General features: G+C 43.8%; 1 protein-coding gene across 1 annotated transcript; it reads left to right on the top strand.

Annotated features, from left to right (window-relative positions):
• Positions 1 to 2,138: 2,138 nt before the first annotated feature.
• Positions 2,139 to 16,396, top strand: SLC25A47 (solute carrier family 25 member 47). Its single transcript, XM_006123784.4, has 6 exons — positions 2,139 to 2,355; positions 9,586 to 9,629; positions 11,009 to 11,080; positions 11,528 to 11,710; positions 12,559 to 12,829; positions 15,398 to 16,396. The coding sequence occupies exons 1-6, from the start codon at positions 2,328 to 2,330 to the stop codon at positions 15,676 to 15,678; spliced, it is 879 nt and encodes a 292-aa protein (XP_006123846.1). The 5' UTR covers positions 2,139 to 2,327; the 3' UTR covers positions 15,679 to 16,396.
• Positions 16,397 to 16,811: the final 415 nt, after the last annotated feature.

The following is a 16,811-nucleotide window of genomic DNA, read 5'->3' as shown; positions in this document are numbered from 1 at the left end:
ACCTAAACTTTTCCCTACTTAAACATTGTAAGAAGTCCATTTTTGGAGAGAGAAGTGCCTTCCATCTCCCTTTATACCTGGAAGAAACGGCTCTGCTTTTCAGACCAAGGAGGGAAAGATAAAAACTCCTTTGACCCAGTTTAAAATTCCTACCTGCATTGTTACTGGCTGACCAGATACCTGGCTAGGAACAAAGTTAACCCCTTAGTCACCAGGTGCTGGTCAGCACTCCTGATTATGACAGAGTCTGACATAGTTGGTTTTCTACTAGAGTCATGACCATAGTAGTCAGCAGGAGAGCTCAGCTTCAGTTGCTGCATTCCCCAGCACCTTCTGTACTAAGCAAACAAAATAAATCCAGTTTACTCCAATCCCATCCTCAATTGTTGTTTTTTCTGTGCCCTCCCAAAGCATCAATTAGACTGAGGCTTTTTATAGCCCTCTGTTCCTGTGCGTGCAGTAACCGACAGGAGGTGCGACAGAAGGCTGCTCTACGAATATGAATGCTGTGGGATGTCAGAGCACCCACCAGGCCTTGCAGGGAGAGAGAAGGCATCAGCTCTGCATGACCAGCATTGCATAAGTTGACCTATAGATCAGGATCCCTGCTTCCCATCAGGGTGGAAAGGTTTGTGGGTGGGAAATTGGCACCGGCTTCCATGGAGAGGCCTCCTTCTCCCAAAGAGCTCCCACCTGAGAGGTTACCTCCTAGAGCTACAGAATGCTTCCCTTTTCAGAGACAGCTCCCTGGTGTTTATGAGCACCACTCTTCCATGGCTGATCCCCTCATGTATATCTCTCTCCACCTCTGCTGTTAAGAGTTGGCAAGGGTTGGCTGAGAGCTGTGCAAGGCTGAAGAACCCCAACCATAAGTAGGAAGGTCAAAGTGAATGGCATGGGAAAACGGGATGGCATGCTTTGCCTTTGGCGAGGTCTACACCAGGGGAGAAGGTATGTGAATGGTGTAGCCTGAGTTGACGTACCAGAGATTGAATTTCCATGGCGTCTCCACCGTGAGAAGTTGATGAGAGAAACTCTCCCAGGGTATGTCTACACTACCTTCCTAGTTCGAACTAGGAGGGTAATGTAGGCATACCGCAGTTGCAAATGAAGACCGGGATTTGAATTTCCCGGGCTTCATTTGCATAGGCGGGGAGCCGCCATTTTTAAAACCCCGCTGGTTCGAACCCCATGCAGCGTGGCTACACGGGGCACGAACTAGGTAGTTCGAACTAGGCTTCCTAGTTTGAACTACCGTTACTCCTCATTCCACAAGGAGCCTAGTTCGAACTACCTAGTTTGTGCCCCGTGTAGCCACGCTGCACGGGGTTCGAACCAGCGGGGTTTTAAAAATGGCGGCTCCCCGCTTATGCAAATGAAGCCCGGGAAATTCAAATCCCGGGCTTCATTTGCAAGTGCGGTATGCCTACATTACCCTCCTAGTTCGAACTAGCGGGGTAGTGTAGACATACCCCCAGTGACTTCCCTCACTCTTCACGACCCAGTGGAGTTGATAGGGGCATAATCAGTGGTTGATTTAGTGGGTCCTTACTAGACATGCTCAATTGAACTTTGGGAGCTCAACCTCTGCAGCATTGATCTCCCAATAAGTGGAGACAAGCCCTTTGAGTGTGAAGGAATCTAATTTGAAGCAGTGCTTGTGGGTGACTCTTCCAAAATCTCCACTCCTGTATACTCTGCACCTAGGCAAGTGATGGAAAAGATCATCTCCTGTGGTAGTTAATACAACAGAGATGATGTGGCCTCTCCCTGTTTCTCATCACAGCTGGCCCACAACATTTTGGCACCTGAGGCGGGGAGCTCTAATGATGCCCCCATATGCACATATGCACCAGCAGCAGACACAATTTTCTACACTCTGGGTCCTAGTGGTGCCCCCCCACCCCCCTCACAGTCTGGCACCTAAGGTGGCCACCTCAGTTCGCCTCATGGTAAAGCCAGCCCTGTTCTTCATCATTGTTTTATAAGGCTGAGCATGTAGGGATTTGCAGGGCAAAAGGCACTGGAATAGAGGTTTCAGGTCAATGGTCTGCTTCGCCTCTTCATGAGATTATTTATTCACAATATTCTTGGAACCAATTCAATCTTTGTTTCTTCCTGCACATATATAGTTCATCAAGTTTCCCCAGAGTACATAACCTCTGGAGGAAGGTGGAGTTAGCTGGGTTAGCTTTAATATATTACGGACGATATCATTTCCAAAAGACTTAAGTTGGATTGTGTGTGGAAAGATTGAATTTTCCTCCTTGCTTCCTCTACAAGCCCAACATTTGATCAGGACAGTCAAAGCAGCAGACTTTGCGCAGATGGAGTTCATTGCTGGAGCCATTGGAGGTAAATAAACACATAAAATAGAATATGACGAAAGCTGTGTTTCCTTTTAATTCACAGGCAGAGTCTAATGCCACAATGATAATGCTACAATTAAGGGGTTGTCCATGATTTATTGAGAAACCACTATTTAAAAAAGTATTCTGCTAATTTAATTTAAGGATCAGCAAACTTAGAAAATGTTAAATGAATATAATTAATCAGCTGATAAGCTGAGGTGATTGCTCAGCAATGCTCAGCCTAAGTCCAAAAATACTGAACAAAACAACACGAAAACCCACATGTGACAGGATACAACAAGATGGGACAAACTGAATGAAGATATTGGCAGTCTCAGCTTGTATAGTGCAGCCTGTTATCTGATATCCTAGGGGATATGAAGTATTGTTAGACAAGCAGGCATGGAACAACTGAGGTAATTTACAGTATAATTAATAGCGTGGAGAAATGACTATTTCAATTAGCACAGAGCTTTGGATAAGTGCCATTTAGAAAACCTTATTTCCAATGTTAGGGGTTGTTTCAATGCAGTTTTAGGTTATGGGGGGTGCTTGTATGTATAATTAAGTTAGCTTTGTTTTAAACAATGAAACTCAGTCAGCAAAGAGTATGGTCTAATTACCTGGGAAATTTTGAGAGAAGAAAGCACTACATGATTAAGATTGATCAGACGTGGAGAAATGCAATGTCATCTTTGCTAGAGAGCATCAGAGACATTTGACATATGGCTGAGACATATGTTACAAGCAATTCCAACCAGGCTTCCAGAACCTCTGAACTTTGGCAGCCCTTTGCTGGTCAATTCAGGAGAGGTTTATTGCCAATGCAGGGAGTTATATAGGAGAACATACTGAAGGTCTGCCTCTATGTGATAATTGGGAGTCACAGTGTAGGGATGTAATAGTACAGTTGATTAACCTATTAACTGATGAGCAAAAGCTCATAGGTTAATGCTATAGACTGCACACATTTCCCTCCCCTACCCAACCAGTACATTTTTTAGCAGGCTGGTCAGCAGCCTGGCTCAGTTCTGGCTTATGCCGGGTCCAGGACCTATCCCCGCTGTGGCTCTGCATTTAAAGAGTATTAGGAGCTGGGTGGGCAGGTAGCCCGGCTCAGTTCCAGTTCGTGCAGTGTCCAGAAGCACAGACACTGACCCCCCCTCCTCCCCTCCTTCAGACAGGGGCTGCTGCCACCTCGAACTGCAGCAGAAGGAGCAGCACAGGGGGTACATCTAGACTACATGGCTCCGTCGACGGAGCCATGTAGATTTGTTGTTTTGGCAAAGGCAAATGAAGCCGCGATTTAAATGATCGCGGCTTCATTTACATTTACATGGCTGCCGCGCTGAGCCAACAAACAGCTGATCGGCTGTTTGTCCGCTCAGTGCGCTAGTCTGGACGTTCCCCCTGTCGACATCAAAGCCCTTTGTCGGCAGCCCCGGTAAACCTCATTCCACGAGGAATAATGGGGCTGCCGACAAAGGGCTTTGATGTCGACAGGGGGAATGTCCAGACTAGTGTGCGAGCCGACAAACAGCTGATCAGCTGTTTGTCGGCTCAGCGCAGCAGCCATGTAAATGTAAATGAAGCCGCGATCATTTAAATCGCGGCTTCATTTGCCTTTGCCTATGTGTTTAATCTACATGCCTCTGCCGACAGAGGCATGTAGTCTAGACACAGCCAGGGTGACAAGCAGCCAGTCCGCAAAAGGAGCTGGTTTTTAAACTATCTTCCTTCATGGACTAGCTCCCACCTGGCACCTCGCAGTGCTGCCAGCCCTGCCCTCAGGGACTATAGAATAGTTGACTAACCGATAAGAATTCATAAGGTTACTCAACTATTCAGTTAACCGATATTTAACATCCCTAGCTCAGTGAGCCTGGGTGGGATCTGCAATGACCTCAGGAGTAGGAGAGATGGATTTAGTCCCTTCATTGTGGTTCCTTTCTCTTCTCAGTTCTCAGTCATTGGACTGTGTGGTGGTTTGGGATCTTGGGCACTGGAGGGATATGGTTGACAATGACAAACTGTGAGAAAGAATCTTTAAGCCTTGTTACCAACTGCCAGATTGGGCAGCAGCTGTGCAGTAAGTGTATCTGTGGGAATGGGAATAGCAGACACTCAGTACTTGTTGGGTCCTGCTCTAGATAGATGCACCAGGGAGATGGCCATCCCTCTGTAATCCAAATTTTTGCTTATTTTAAACGCATCACATCGCAATGCACACAGAATCCTCCTACCTATTCCCTCAGGCAAACTTGCTGCTTTTCTATGCTGTGCAAGAAAGCAAGCTCCTCTGAGAGATTTTGTCCGGTATCTAGAGACGTTGAATGTAAATCAGTGGGAATTCTGTCTGTGCAAGGACATTAGGAGCTGTCCCAGTACCTTTTATTAGCAGTCTGATGTGGATGATGCCATTAGCTCTTTGAGGGGCATTTCCCAGATCAGAGATTTCCTCTGAGAACAGATATTTGTGGTTGAATTTTCCTGAGTCCTGCATTGATCTATGACTTGTGTTTGATTCTCTCATTTCTGACAAATGTTAGAGAGTTGAAGTGTCTTGTCTTGTGTATTTACACATTTCAAAATATGTTGCAAACAACTGAAATGGCAACATGACAGTGTTTCTGTTTAATTAGCTGCACTCCTGAGACCTTGACCTGTTTTTGCTTTTCAGAGAAAACACTATATGGCTTCTATTGGAGGATAGCAAAGAGGCTCAGCCCCTTTAAAATCCTGGCTGATGTCTATGGTGAAAATATCCAAGATGATAGGTTATCTACAAGCACAAACATGCACAGAACTATTTTGCAGCTCCTCACATGTGCACGTGCACCATGCACATGCACACAACCTATTTCACAGCTCCTTGCCCTGTCATTGCATCTGACGCTATTGAACAAGTTTAGAATCCAGGGAAGGTTTGAGCACACATTTACACTATGGGAGACATGCCTGAGAGAAATCAGAGGATGTCTGTTATTTTTTCATTGAAGACCATCTGCATAATTTGCATCTTCTCAATCCATATCCTCACAGGACTCACAAATATGTTACTTGTCAGGAACTGCTGGTGCAGAGAGGCACAAGCGGCTGTGATAACTGAATACATAAAAAATGAAACAAAATAAACAAACAAAAAATAGATGGATTGGGGATAAAGACAAGGACTCAGAAGACCTGGGTTCAGTTGCTTACATGGGTGACATTTGCATGTGCCTCAGTTTCCCCATCTGTAAAATGAGACCTGTGATTCTAGTCTCCCTTGTAAAGTGTTTTGAGATCTACTGCTGAAAAGCTCTATACAAGAACTAGGTAGTATTATTAAAACCCAATGGGTCCTCAACTTGATTTCACTGTTTATTTTCTATTCAACCTCCAGCAGCCAGGCACTATCTTATTGAGCAGGCTCTTTCTATAGGTTCTGCCTCCCCTATGCATTCTATTCAGAGTGGATCTTGTTTGGTTTTGCTGTGTAAACAGTACAACTGACTCAGGCAGCTGGCATGTCCTCCTGCCTCCTAGGTGTAGGCACCTGTGAGCAACAGGGCAGCTCCTTAGCTCCTCTCTCCCTGCAGTGTCTGGTCTGGGAAGGGGGAGAAGGGACCTTGTGTAAGCTACACACCTACTGGGTGTGGTATACTGTTCCACCTATGTGGTGTACGTATCTCACCTTTCTTTGGGGATGTGCTCATGTTTGGGGCTGTGGTGACTCAGTAAAGCAGCCACCATTTTTACTTCTCCCATGTCGCAACTCTGGCCAAAGTCACCAAGATGGCCTTGCTATAAAAGAGCTGAATTTACTACGCTCTTTACTTTGTGAATCTCTAGGAAATGTAACAACAGTATAATTTCCTCAGCTCCAAAAAAGGGTTTATAGTGCACATTAAGACAAGTAAATCAGCTTTCAAAACAACAGGACTAGTCACCATAAATGTCCCATTGATATGACTCCATTGTCACAGAGCCTGATTTCTTTTGAGGTCACTTGCAGGTCATGTGTTAAGCAGAAGTTAATCGTTCTGTGAGCTGTAATATCAAAAAATACTTTGTGTTTAGGTATTGTTGTTGAATGGAGGAGTGAGATATTTCGAACCATCGGCTGAGAAATATGGTGGAACGAAATGGCCATAATGAAAATCGATTTATTTTTGTTAAGTAAAGAAACATACAAGAAAAAGGTGGCACTGCCCATCCTCCCAAATGGTGACAGTAACTTTGCCTCCTAGAATTATTGAACTTTCAACTCTAGTGACTATTTTAATACCCAGAAATGTTCCTTGGTTTCTATATTTGGGGCAGACAAATCCCTGATGCATGTTAAAAGCTATGTCTTTACTGTCACCTCTTGGTAATAAATGTCAGCTGGTTCCCAGACAAGTTTTGTTGACCAGCGTGATATTGTGTATACCCCATCATTATGCCTCCTTGGCACCATCACAGTGGGGTGACCCTTTAAGTTTGCCTAAGCTAAAACAGCAAGGTCAGTTCTGCCATGTTGATTTGCAAAGCACCCACTTGGTTTGTGCTGCATGTTGTCCACAGCATTACCATCCGGACATTGCATCACATCACTGTGCAAGGATTCTAAATTCAGCTTGGCTCCTTTTCAAGGCCCGTTTCCTCGTTAAGCATTAATCCTTTGTTTTTGTTCATCTTTTGCACTGTATTGGGGTGTTCACTGCACATGCAAAACACACAGATGTGACACTTGCTTTATGGCAGTGGTCTCCAACCTTTTAAAGTATGAGATCCCTTTTTGAATTTAAGTGCAATCCAGGATCTACGTCGAACCCAGATACCTTTGCCCTACCTCCTTTGTGCCCCTTCTCCAAGGCCTCGCTCCTGCTCACTTCATCCTTCCTCTCTCCCCCATATTTCCTCCCTTTCATCAGACAGGGCAGAGGATTGGGGTGCAGGCTTTGGTTTTGGGCTAAGGGATTTGGAGCTTGAGAGGGGCTCTGAGCCTAGGTCAGGAGTTGGGGTGCAGTAGGTGGTTCAGGGTAAGGCTCTGTAAGGGAGTCTGGGTCTTGCGGGGCTCAGAGCTAGAGCAGGAGTTTGGAGTACAGGAGGGAGTTCATGACTGGGGCAGGGATTCAGGATGCAGGCTCCAGCTGGATACAGCTTACCACAGGTGACTCTTGTGGGGTGGTGCAGTGAGGCTAAGGCAGGCTCACCCCTGCCCTGGCCCTGCACCACTCTCAAAAGCAGCCAGCAAACTACCTCCCTCCCAAACCCTGTTGTGCTCCCCACCCCTTCTGTAGAGCTAGAATACAGGGTGGGAGAGGGGAACAGCTCCAAGGCAAAGGGCAGGAGCAACGGAAGTGCCAACCCTCGACAGCTTCTTGGCCAGACCAGTCAAGTTCACCTCTCAGAGGCTCCAAGATCTACCAGTAGATCCTGAGCTATTGGTTGGTGACCATTGCTTTATGGGCTCAATCCTGGAAGGTGCTGGATGCCCGCAACTCCCACTGAGTTGGCTGGGGCTTCCTATGCGGCTCTTGAAGAGTGCTCAAAAATGTGCTCCAACTTTGACCTATGAAGTTATAGAATGCAATCACCGGCTATCTCTGCTTAGATCAAGACGGGAGTCTTGCTGGCTGGAACCTGTAGCCTCTAAGGACAAACTCTCCTCCATTAACATCATTCTGTATTATTTAATACTTCTGGTATAATAGCAGAGGCCCTAGAAGGGGTGATTCAGTAACATCCAGAGGCCTAAGTGTTACCAAGGGGGAGACAGTGTGCCACATATGAAGGCTTAGTTCTTGCCCCAGAGACTTTACAGTCTAAAACAGGTGTGGGCATTCATTTTTAATGGGGGGGGGGGGGCCGGGGGCACTCCAAGATTTTGGCAAGTGGTCGAAGGCCACACTTCTGTGCAGGGGGCACGGGGTCTGGGATGGTGGATGGGGTGTAGAAGGGAGCTTAGGATAGAGGACTCAGATGCAGGAGGGAGTGTGGGGTCTGAGAGAGAGAGTTTGGGTGAAGGAGGGGGTTATGATCTGGGGCAGGAGCTTGGGGTGCAGGGTCCAGGAGGGGTTATGGGTGCAGGAGAGGATTCTGCACTTGGGGAGGGGTGTTGGAGAGGGTTCAGGGTCTGGGAGGGAGTTGTGACCTGGGAGAAGGGGAAAAAGGGGGTTCAGAGGGTTTGGATGATGATATGGGGCAGGGGAATGGGGTGCAGGATCAGGGAGGGGTATGTGTGCAGGAAAGGATTCTGGCCTGGGGGAGGGGTGTAGAAGAGAGTGCAGCACCTGGGAGGGAGTTGTGGCCTAGAGGAGGCGGGGAGAGGGGATACAGAGGGTTTGGGTGGTGTCCTGAGTAGTTGGGAGGAAAGTGGGAGTGGGGTACCAGAGGCAGTCTCTGATTGGGAGGTGCTTATCTAGGTGGCTCCCAGCCAGCAGCTCTCCAGAAACCTGAGACAGGATCCCTATGTGTGCTGTGCGGGCTACTCCATGTGACTCCAGCACAGGGAGGGAGGGAGAGAGCAAGGGGCAGGGGGGAGTGAGGAGGCTTCATTTGCTGCCCCTGCCTTCAGCAAAATTTCTCAGCTCTTATTGTCTAGAAACTGGCCAATGGGAGCGGAGGGATTTTGCCAGGGGGCAGGGACAGCACACAAAGCTTTTGACTCCCTGCCCAGACTGCACAGCAATTAGTGGCCTACTGTTTAAAGTGGCTGCAGCTGCTCTTTAGTGAGTGTGCCGGCGAGGTGGCGGCAGGCCGAATCCGGTCTGCTAGCTGCCTCTTACCCATCCCTGGTCAAAAATGAGAAAGGACATAAAAAAGGCAGGGAAATAGGAAACAAACAACTATTTTCTTGATATCACCTGTTAAAACTCCAGACACAACAGAAGTCCACTGTCAATACGGCACTGCACAGTCCATGAAATTAGCATTGTGCATAGCATATTCTTAGCAACACCTCTTACTTTGTCTTTTCCAAACTTGGCTTGCCCTATGCTGCTGTTATCTCTGGCATAGGTTTTTTTTTTTTTTTTTTTGGTCATTCTGAAATTTTTATTTACATTTGTCTCAGCCTCTCTTTTTTTGCATCTTTGTTGTTTGACAAGCTTTCTGGCTCCCTACATATTAGAGATATGCTATCAAAACCAACTTGACTTTCTTGAATTAAATTTCACTGCAATTCATTTAATTACTTCCTTTATGTTAGAAAAATGGCCCTGTAATTGTGTATATTTTTAACCTGGTTCAATAAAATGTCTTTCAGGTGGCTTATGTGTTGCTGTAGGTTATCCACTGGATACAGTAAAGGTATTGTTTGAACTTTACTTCTAAAACTTAAGTTCTCTCTCTTGCCCATTTTTCTACATTTCGCCCCATTTAGTAAATCCACTCAATGTGCAGCGGCAGTCAAAAAAGCAAATAGAATGCTAGGAATAATTAAATAAGGGACTGAGAATAAGACAGAGAATATCTTACTGTGTCTATATAAATCCATAGTGCACCCACATCTTGAATACTACATACAGATGTGGTTGTCTCATCTCAAAAAAGATATCTTGGCATTGGAAAAAAGTTCAGGAAAGGGCAACAAAAATGATTAGGGATATGGAATGGCAGCCATATGAAGAGAGATTAATATGACTGGGACCTTTTAGCTTGGAAGAATGATGACTAAGAGGGGATATGATAGAGGTCTATACATGACTGGTGTGGAAAAGTAAATAAGGAAAAGTAATTCATTCATGCTTAAATTCGACACTTTATGCCTGAGTTTGAATAAAGAATCTAATTACCTTACTCATTACAAAGATAGCTTCCCCAATTATCACCTCTAATATCATTAGCTCACAGACATTTACCTTCCCTCCCCCATCCCCTTCTGTTCTGAAATTTGATTTGTCCTTTTCATATGTGTTCATATGTGTTTTTAATTGTATCCTTTGGTATATATGGTTGTGACAATTTTCTTCCACTATTTGAGCTGAGGAAGTGGGTCTGGCCCACGAAAGCTCATCACCTAATAAACCATCTTGTTAGTCTTTAAAGTGCTACATAGTCCTGTTTTTTGATTCAGCTACACCAGACTAACACGGCTACATTTCTATCACTTTACTTTTCCCCATAACACAAGAACTTGGGATCACTAAAGGCAGCAGGTATAAAACAAACAAAAGGAAGTTTTTCTTCACATAACACACAGTCAACCTGTGGAACTCCTTGCCAGAGGATGTTTTGAAGACCAGGACTTTAACAGTGTTCAAAAAAGAACTAGATAAATTCATGGACAATAGGTCGTCCAATGACTGTTGGCCAGGATGGGCAGGAATGGTGTCCCTAGCTTTTGTTTGTCAGAAATTGGGAGTGTGTAACAGGGAATGGATCACTTTATGATTAATTGTTCTGTTCATTCCATCTGGGGCACTGAGCATTGGCCACTGTCAGAAGACAGGATACAAGGCTAGATGAACCTTTGGTCTGACTGAGTATGGCCATTTGTATGTCCTTATGTTAGTGATGTAACTGAATGCTTTAATTTTTTCTTTCAAATTCTTTATACAAATGCATTCTATAATTAACACCTGATAGTGTCTGCGGTCAGCTTGTTTGAGGACAAGATGTTACCGCAAATAAAATAGTGTGGTATTAAAATATTCATTAATATTTTCTGAATGTGTTGTCCTTTATAGGTGAAAGTTCAGACAGAGAGGAGCTATAATGGAATTTGGCACTGCATTCGAGAAACATACAAAGCAGAGAAAGTAAGTACATCTGGTTTAATACATTAAATTTATCATAAAGGCAAGTGTAACAAGAGGAACAATGATCCTATGAATCCACTTGTTAGCAGGTGATGAACCCGCTGAATGATGCTAAGTGTGTCATGCTGATTCATATTGCAAGTAGCCCATCAATTCCATTCTAGATAGAAGGGAGAAGAGATCTTAGAAGTGACCAAAGAGAACCTAGAGTTTGGAATGGGCAACCCTGAGACTGGACTGTACAAACAGCCAGCCCTGGGGAGAAGACTTAGGTTGAAGTTTATTTTATTGTTAATTTGTTAAGAAAGCTAACTTCAGGGTCAGGGTGAGTTTTGATTCTACAGTGTATTGATTGTGTTTTAGAGCAGACTTTGGTAGGGTATTTGCATTAAGGTACAGGTTATTTCCTTTCTTATCCATTCTTTCTCTTTCTCTCTTTCAAACCAGGTATCGGGATTTTACAAAGGCATGTCACTGTCAGTCTGTACAGTGTCGCTTGTTTCTTCTTTTTCATTTGGCGCATACAGAAACTTCCTTTATAACATCTGCAGATTAAGATACGGCACTTCAGATGCAAAACCATCAAAAGTGGATATTTCTGTTGCAGGATGTGCTACTGGTGCTGTTCGGGTAAGTAAATCACAGAAAAGGCCACACAAAATATCCTGTTTCCATATATGTGAAGCTGGAAAGATAGTGAATAGCTTTTGTTCAGACCTTATAGGAAGGTCATTGAAACCCACTGTTTCTAATAACCCTTTGTAATCTTGCAAGAGATTTTTTTTTTAAAGAAGCTCTACTCTTCCTCGGTTGTGTCCACATATGTTGGTTTGGATGGTAGAGTGACTCAGTCTTTCTGGGCATCTGACATTGTTTTTATTTTAGAGAAAAGGATTAAAATATTTAAAAACACTTATAATGAATTACAAATTTGTATTTCCTTGCTCCATCTGGTGGACCATTCAGTAAATAATTTTTCATAGCGGGTCACATTATATAGTTCAATTTACTACCCAGATTAATTCAGGAAAATCAAATAGCAAAGATTTCTCATCTCAGTTTAATGTCTCATATTGTTAATGGCAGTAGTTCCAGCCCACTGGTACATGTATTAGAATTGGTATAATGTACTGTTAACTTATGATTCCCTCCTTCCTTCCCTAATGGCCTGACTACTTGTTCTTACTGTTCAGTACAGTCTAATGGGCTTCTGTACTATGCCCCAGTGAACCACCTTTGCCTGCCTCTCATCCCACTCTGTGCCACTGTGTGCCTCATGCTTAGGTGGCTCCACGCTTGAGGTCTTCTAGTTGCTCTATGATGATTTAGGATGTGCTCAGTTGAATTGGAGGAGGCTGGGAATGGTTAGCCTTAGGCGATCTACTATTGCCTGGAAAAGTCAAGTGTGAAGGCAGGATAATGACGTTAATTCAAATTCTGTGAAAGTTTAAAAGTTGTACGTTTTTTAAATTTCCCAGGTGGTGCTAACATCGCCAACTGAGACAGCTAAAGTTCGAATGCAAACTCAGAAGCAATCACATTGCTCAGTTACAGCTTCCCACCTCCCTAAGCCCAAGTATCAAGGTCCTGTGCATTGTCTGAGGATGATAGTGAAGGAGGAAGGCTTTCGAGGCCTATACAAAGGTTGTTCAGCATTACTGTGCCGGGACTGCCACTCATTTGCAACATATTTCCTAACCTATAATATGCTATGTGAGTGGCTGACTCCAGCTGGAAAAAATAAACCAGGTACGTGGAGAAAAAGGGCATGGATATTTTGAGTATACACTCTCTGTACCTATCTCCTTGAAAGTTTGTCTCAGAAAAGGTCCTTATTAAAGGCTGATGAACACTGGCTTTCATCCACCAGGCTTACAATTATTGCATTTATATACTGCCATTCATTCAATTGGCTCCCAAAATAATTTATTTACTGAATGCACAATTTATATATAGTAAAATATGTCTGAGGTGACTATTTTAATGTATCAATAAGTCATTCAGTGTTGTTTTCATCACTCTCTAATTAGACCCTGCAAGCTAAACAAAGTAGAGTGGGATTCCTTGAATAAGTGGCATGTAGTGGACACCCAAAAATGATTTCTCAGTCAATAGGAATCATATTGCTTAGGAATAAATTCAGCCACCTCTGGGATGAAAGAGGACACATATTTACAAATGCAAAATGATCTTACTAAAGTTGTGTAGGATAGGACGCAAAAATTGTGATATGTGTTTGAAGATGCAGATGCTATTTACTCTAAAAAGAATGGAATTGAAATTTGACTGAACATGTTGGGGATGACACACCCAGTCTTAGATGATGTGCGAGGGATTGAGGAAACCATCCAGTTTATGGTAGGGCAGCGTTCTGCAGTAATACACTAGGGCTAGGACATTGGTTCTGTACTCAGGAGTTAATCCTACAAGGTGCCAAGTAGTTTGAACTCTCATTTGATTAAATCCTTTAACAAAGGATTTAATTTAATCAGAGAGAGTGGCAAGTCCTCAGTCCCTTTCCGGACTGAATTCTAGAGGGGGGGCAGTTAGTGCATCATCACCACCACTTCCTGCAGGATGTGAGTCTTCTTTGAGCAATCTCCCATCTGGGTGGTTTCCCACCCAACTCTGTTTGGGTTGTGAAAGCAGACCAACTTCATGAGACTGTAATTATTCCAAATGTAGCAATCTCTTTCATGCACTCGGAACGCTTAGTTCCCAAGCTATGCACCTTCTTTGCAGATAGCGATGGGGAGGGATTCCAGCAAATGAGACAAAACAATCATTCTACATTCTGCAGCACTGTATGCTCTACATGCTGAGGCTGTAATCTGAAAGCCAAGGCCTTTGCATTATCCCAGACACAGCAACAAAAAATGCCTTAAGGTTCTTAATAGGCAAATAACCCCAAAATGCCTCCCCTTTGGGCTAAGCCTAACTGTGAGATATTTCTGCAAAGATTATTCTTGGGGAGAAAGTTATATAAGAAATTGGAATTGGGGGAGAGGGAGGACTCCAGCTGCAGAGAAACTGAGCACCCAAGAGTTGGAGACATTCATCATCATGTTCCAGGCAAGTTCCAGGGCAGCCTTAACTACAATGTCTCAAAAACAAATACTATATTAAAATAGGTAAAGTGCCTCCCGCCACATGTCTTACAACGCTACATGAACACTGAGTATGCTGTGAAATCAAAATGTAGCACACTGAAAATATTGGAACAATATATAATATGCAGGTGATAGATACTCTGTAGAATACTACTACACCCAATACAAGATAGCTATCTGGAGTAAGAAGTTCCAAAGCCTAGTTTCATTAAGAGCACAACTTTGACTTCTTCCCCTTTACGAATTGCATAAATCAGTGGTCACCAACCAGTAGAGCCTTTAGTGGTAGTTCCTAGAGCCTATGACAGGGGATCCTGACTACTTTGGCCAGGAGGTTATCAAGTACCAGCACTTCAACTGCCCTTCCCCACACTGCCTTGCTGCTCCTGCCCTCTGCCTTCGAGCTGCTGCCTGTTTGTCTCCTGCTTGCTGTGCAGGATGGAGGAGACTGAGGAGGGGGGACGCTGAGATGTTAGGGTATCCACTTCCCTCCACTCCTGTACCTCAACTCCACAAAGTGAGCAGGGTGGGGCCTTAGAGAAGAGATGGGGCAGGGCCAGGGCCTCGGGGAAAGACGAGGAAGAAGGAGGGGAAAGGATATTTGGGTTTGAGGTAGACCCTGGATTGACTTAAATTTAAAAAGTGATCTTGTGCTCGAAAAGGTTGGAGACTACTGGCATAAATGGTCAAGCGCACTGCAGATTTATTTAACTTTATTTCAGCATCAGGTCAGGCCCTGGTCACAACTGGAGGCATGATATGAAACTTGATCATATATTAGCAGTGCTGTCTGAATTATTATATAGTTTAAGGGGCGTATATACTTTAGTGATGGGAATAATACAACCTCCTGGAAAGATTAGAATGGTCAGATGTGGCATGATAAATCTAGTGGACTGACTGAACTTCAGTTGAAGTCAATAGAAAGTCCAGCCACATGAGGAGACTCTGATCTCACTTATAGTGTCATAATGCTATTGATATCAGTGGTGTTACTTCAGACTTAGAGTGTTGTGAGATCAGGCACACTGTACAAGGCTAATTGTTAGTAAAACTGTCTCTTTCTGCAGGTTTTGCTCTTCTCCTAAAACTGTTCACAGTGTTAGCTTTGAACAAATAGCTGAGAAAGGTCTCTCTGGAAATGCTTAGCACTGTATCATTACCAAGCTCTGATTAACTACTTCTGCTGTTGGTTTTCTTTTGGCAGACATACCGACAGTGCTTATTTCTGGTGGCAGTGCTGGAGCATTGGGGTGGGCCGTGGCTACTCCTATGGATGTAATTAAATCGCGGATGCAAGTAGATAACTTGGGACAGTGCAAGTACAGAGGACTCATACACTGCATCAGAGTAAGTGTGAGAGAAGAAGGAATAAGAGTTCTTTTCACAGGACTTGGATTAAACTGCATTCGTGCTTTTCCTGTGAACATGGTGGTATTTGTAACATATGAAGCTGTAATGAGACTTGCAGAACGTCTTATGAAGTAAAAGCATATTACATCACTCGGTTCTAAGGTGGCTGCTTCCTCTGAGAAGGCTTTTCATATAACAGATCACGCAGACAACAGTCCATCAAGAGAGGACTTGAGTGAAATCAGTAGACTTATGGGGAAGAGAAATACAGAACTGGAGAGAAATGGTTGATTACTACTACACCAAGTCCATCTAGTTGTCTCATCAAGTTGTCTCCTACCCTTGTACAAACTTCATCTAACTTGTGTAGCACCCTGTAATTGTGCCTCCGTGAGACACAACTGAAAATACTGAATTCAGGACAAGGTTCTGAAAAATAGGGTAGATACACCCCAAAACTAATGGTTATTTTTCCATAAGATATACCAAACCAGCAACAAAGGTAAACTTCTGTTTCATCATACTGGCTAACAAGAAGTGAGAAAAGCAATTTCCTTAATCATTGCAGTCCTTGTATTACCAACAAAACACCAAACTTATTTACCAGTGGTCATTTAAAACCAGTTTAATCAGATAAAAAGGTTCTTTTGATCCCAAAGGACCCGTCACATACCCAGGTCAATATATAACTCAGATCTTACTCAATAAGAATGCTGTTTCTAAAATCTAACGATTTATTTATAAAAAAGGTGAGAATAAAAAATGGTTAAAGGAATCAAATACATACAATACTTGCAAAGGTATTGTTTGTTCAGGCTTGTAAAAATGACGGAATAAACTGTTGGCTTGTTAAGTCTCTGGTTGCTTCTAAATCATTGGAAGGTTGTTTGTCTCTTGGTTAGAATGCTCCCATTAGGATAAATTCATAGTCCAGAGGTTTGAGCAGGAAAGAGACTGAAGCTGGAAAGAGGCGACATGGAGATGTTTCTAGCACCTTTTTTTATAGGTTCTGCTTTGTGAAGAGCACTCCATTGTTTCTAAGACAGCCTGTAGCACAGCTAGTAAAATATTAAAGGTAAAAGATGGAATCTGGGGTCACATATCCATGCACCATTCTGCTTAGTCACAATAGAAACCATTACCTATACTCCAAACAGCACGGTCACAGGAAAGTCTATTCAGCATAGGTGGGCATCTTCCACTGTGAATTAAATGCAGGCCCGCCGATCGGAGGAGAGGGTGGGGAGGGAGGAAAAGGGCAGTTGCCC

Source organism: Pelodiscus sinensis, chromosome 5 (assembly GCF_052426305.1).
Source record: "Pelodiscus sinensis isolate ZL-2025 chromosome 5, ASM5242630v1, whole genome shotgun sequence".
NCBI lineage: Eukaryota > Metazoa > Chordata > Testudines > Trionychidae > Pelodiscus > Pelodiscus sinensis.
The sequence above is the reverse complement of the archived record's forward strand: the minus strand, read 5'-3'. Positions and strand labels throughout refer to the sequence as shown.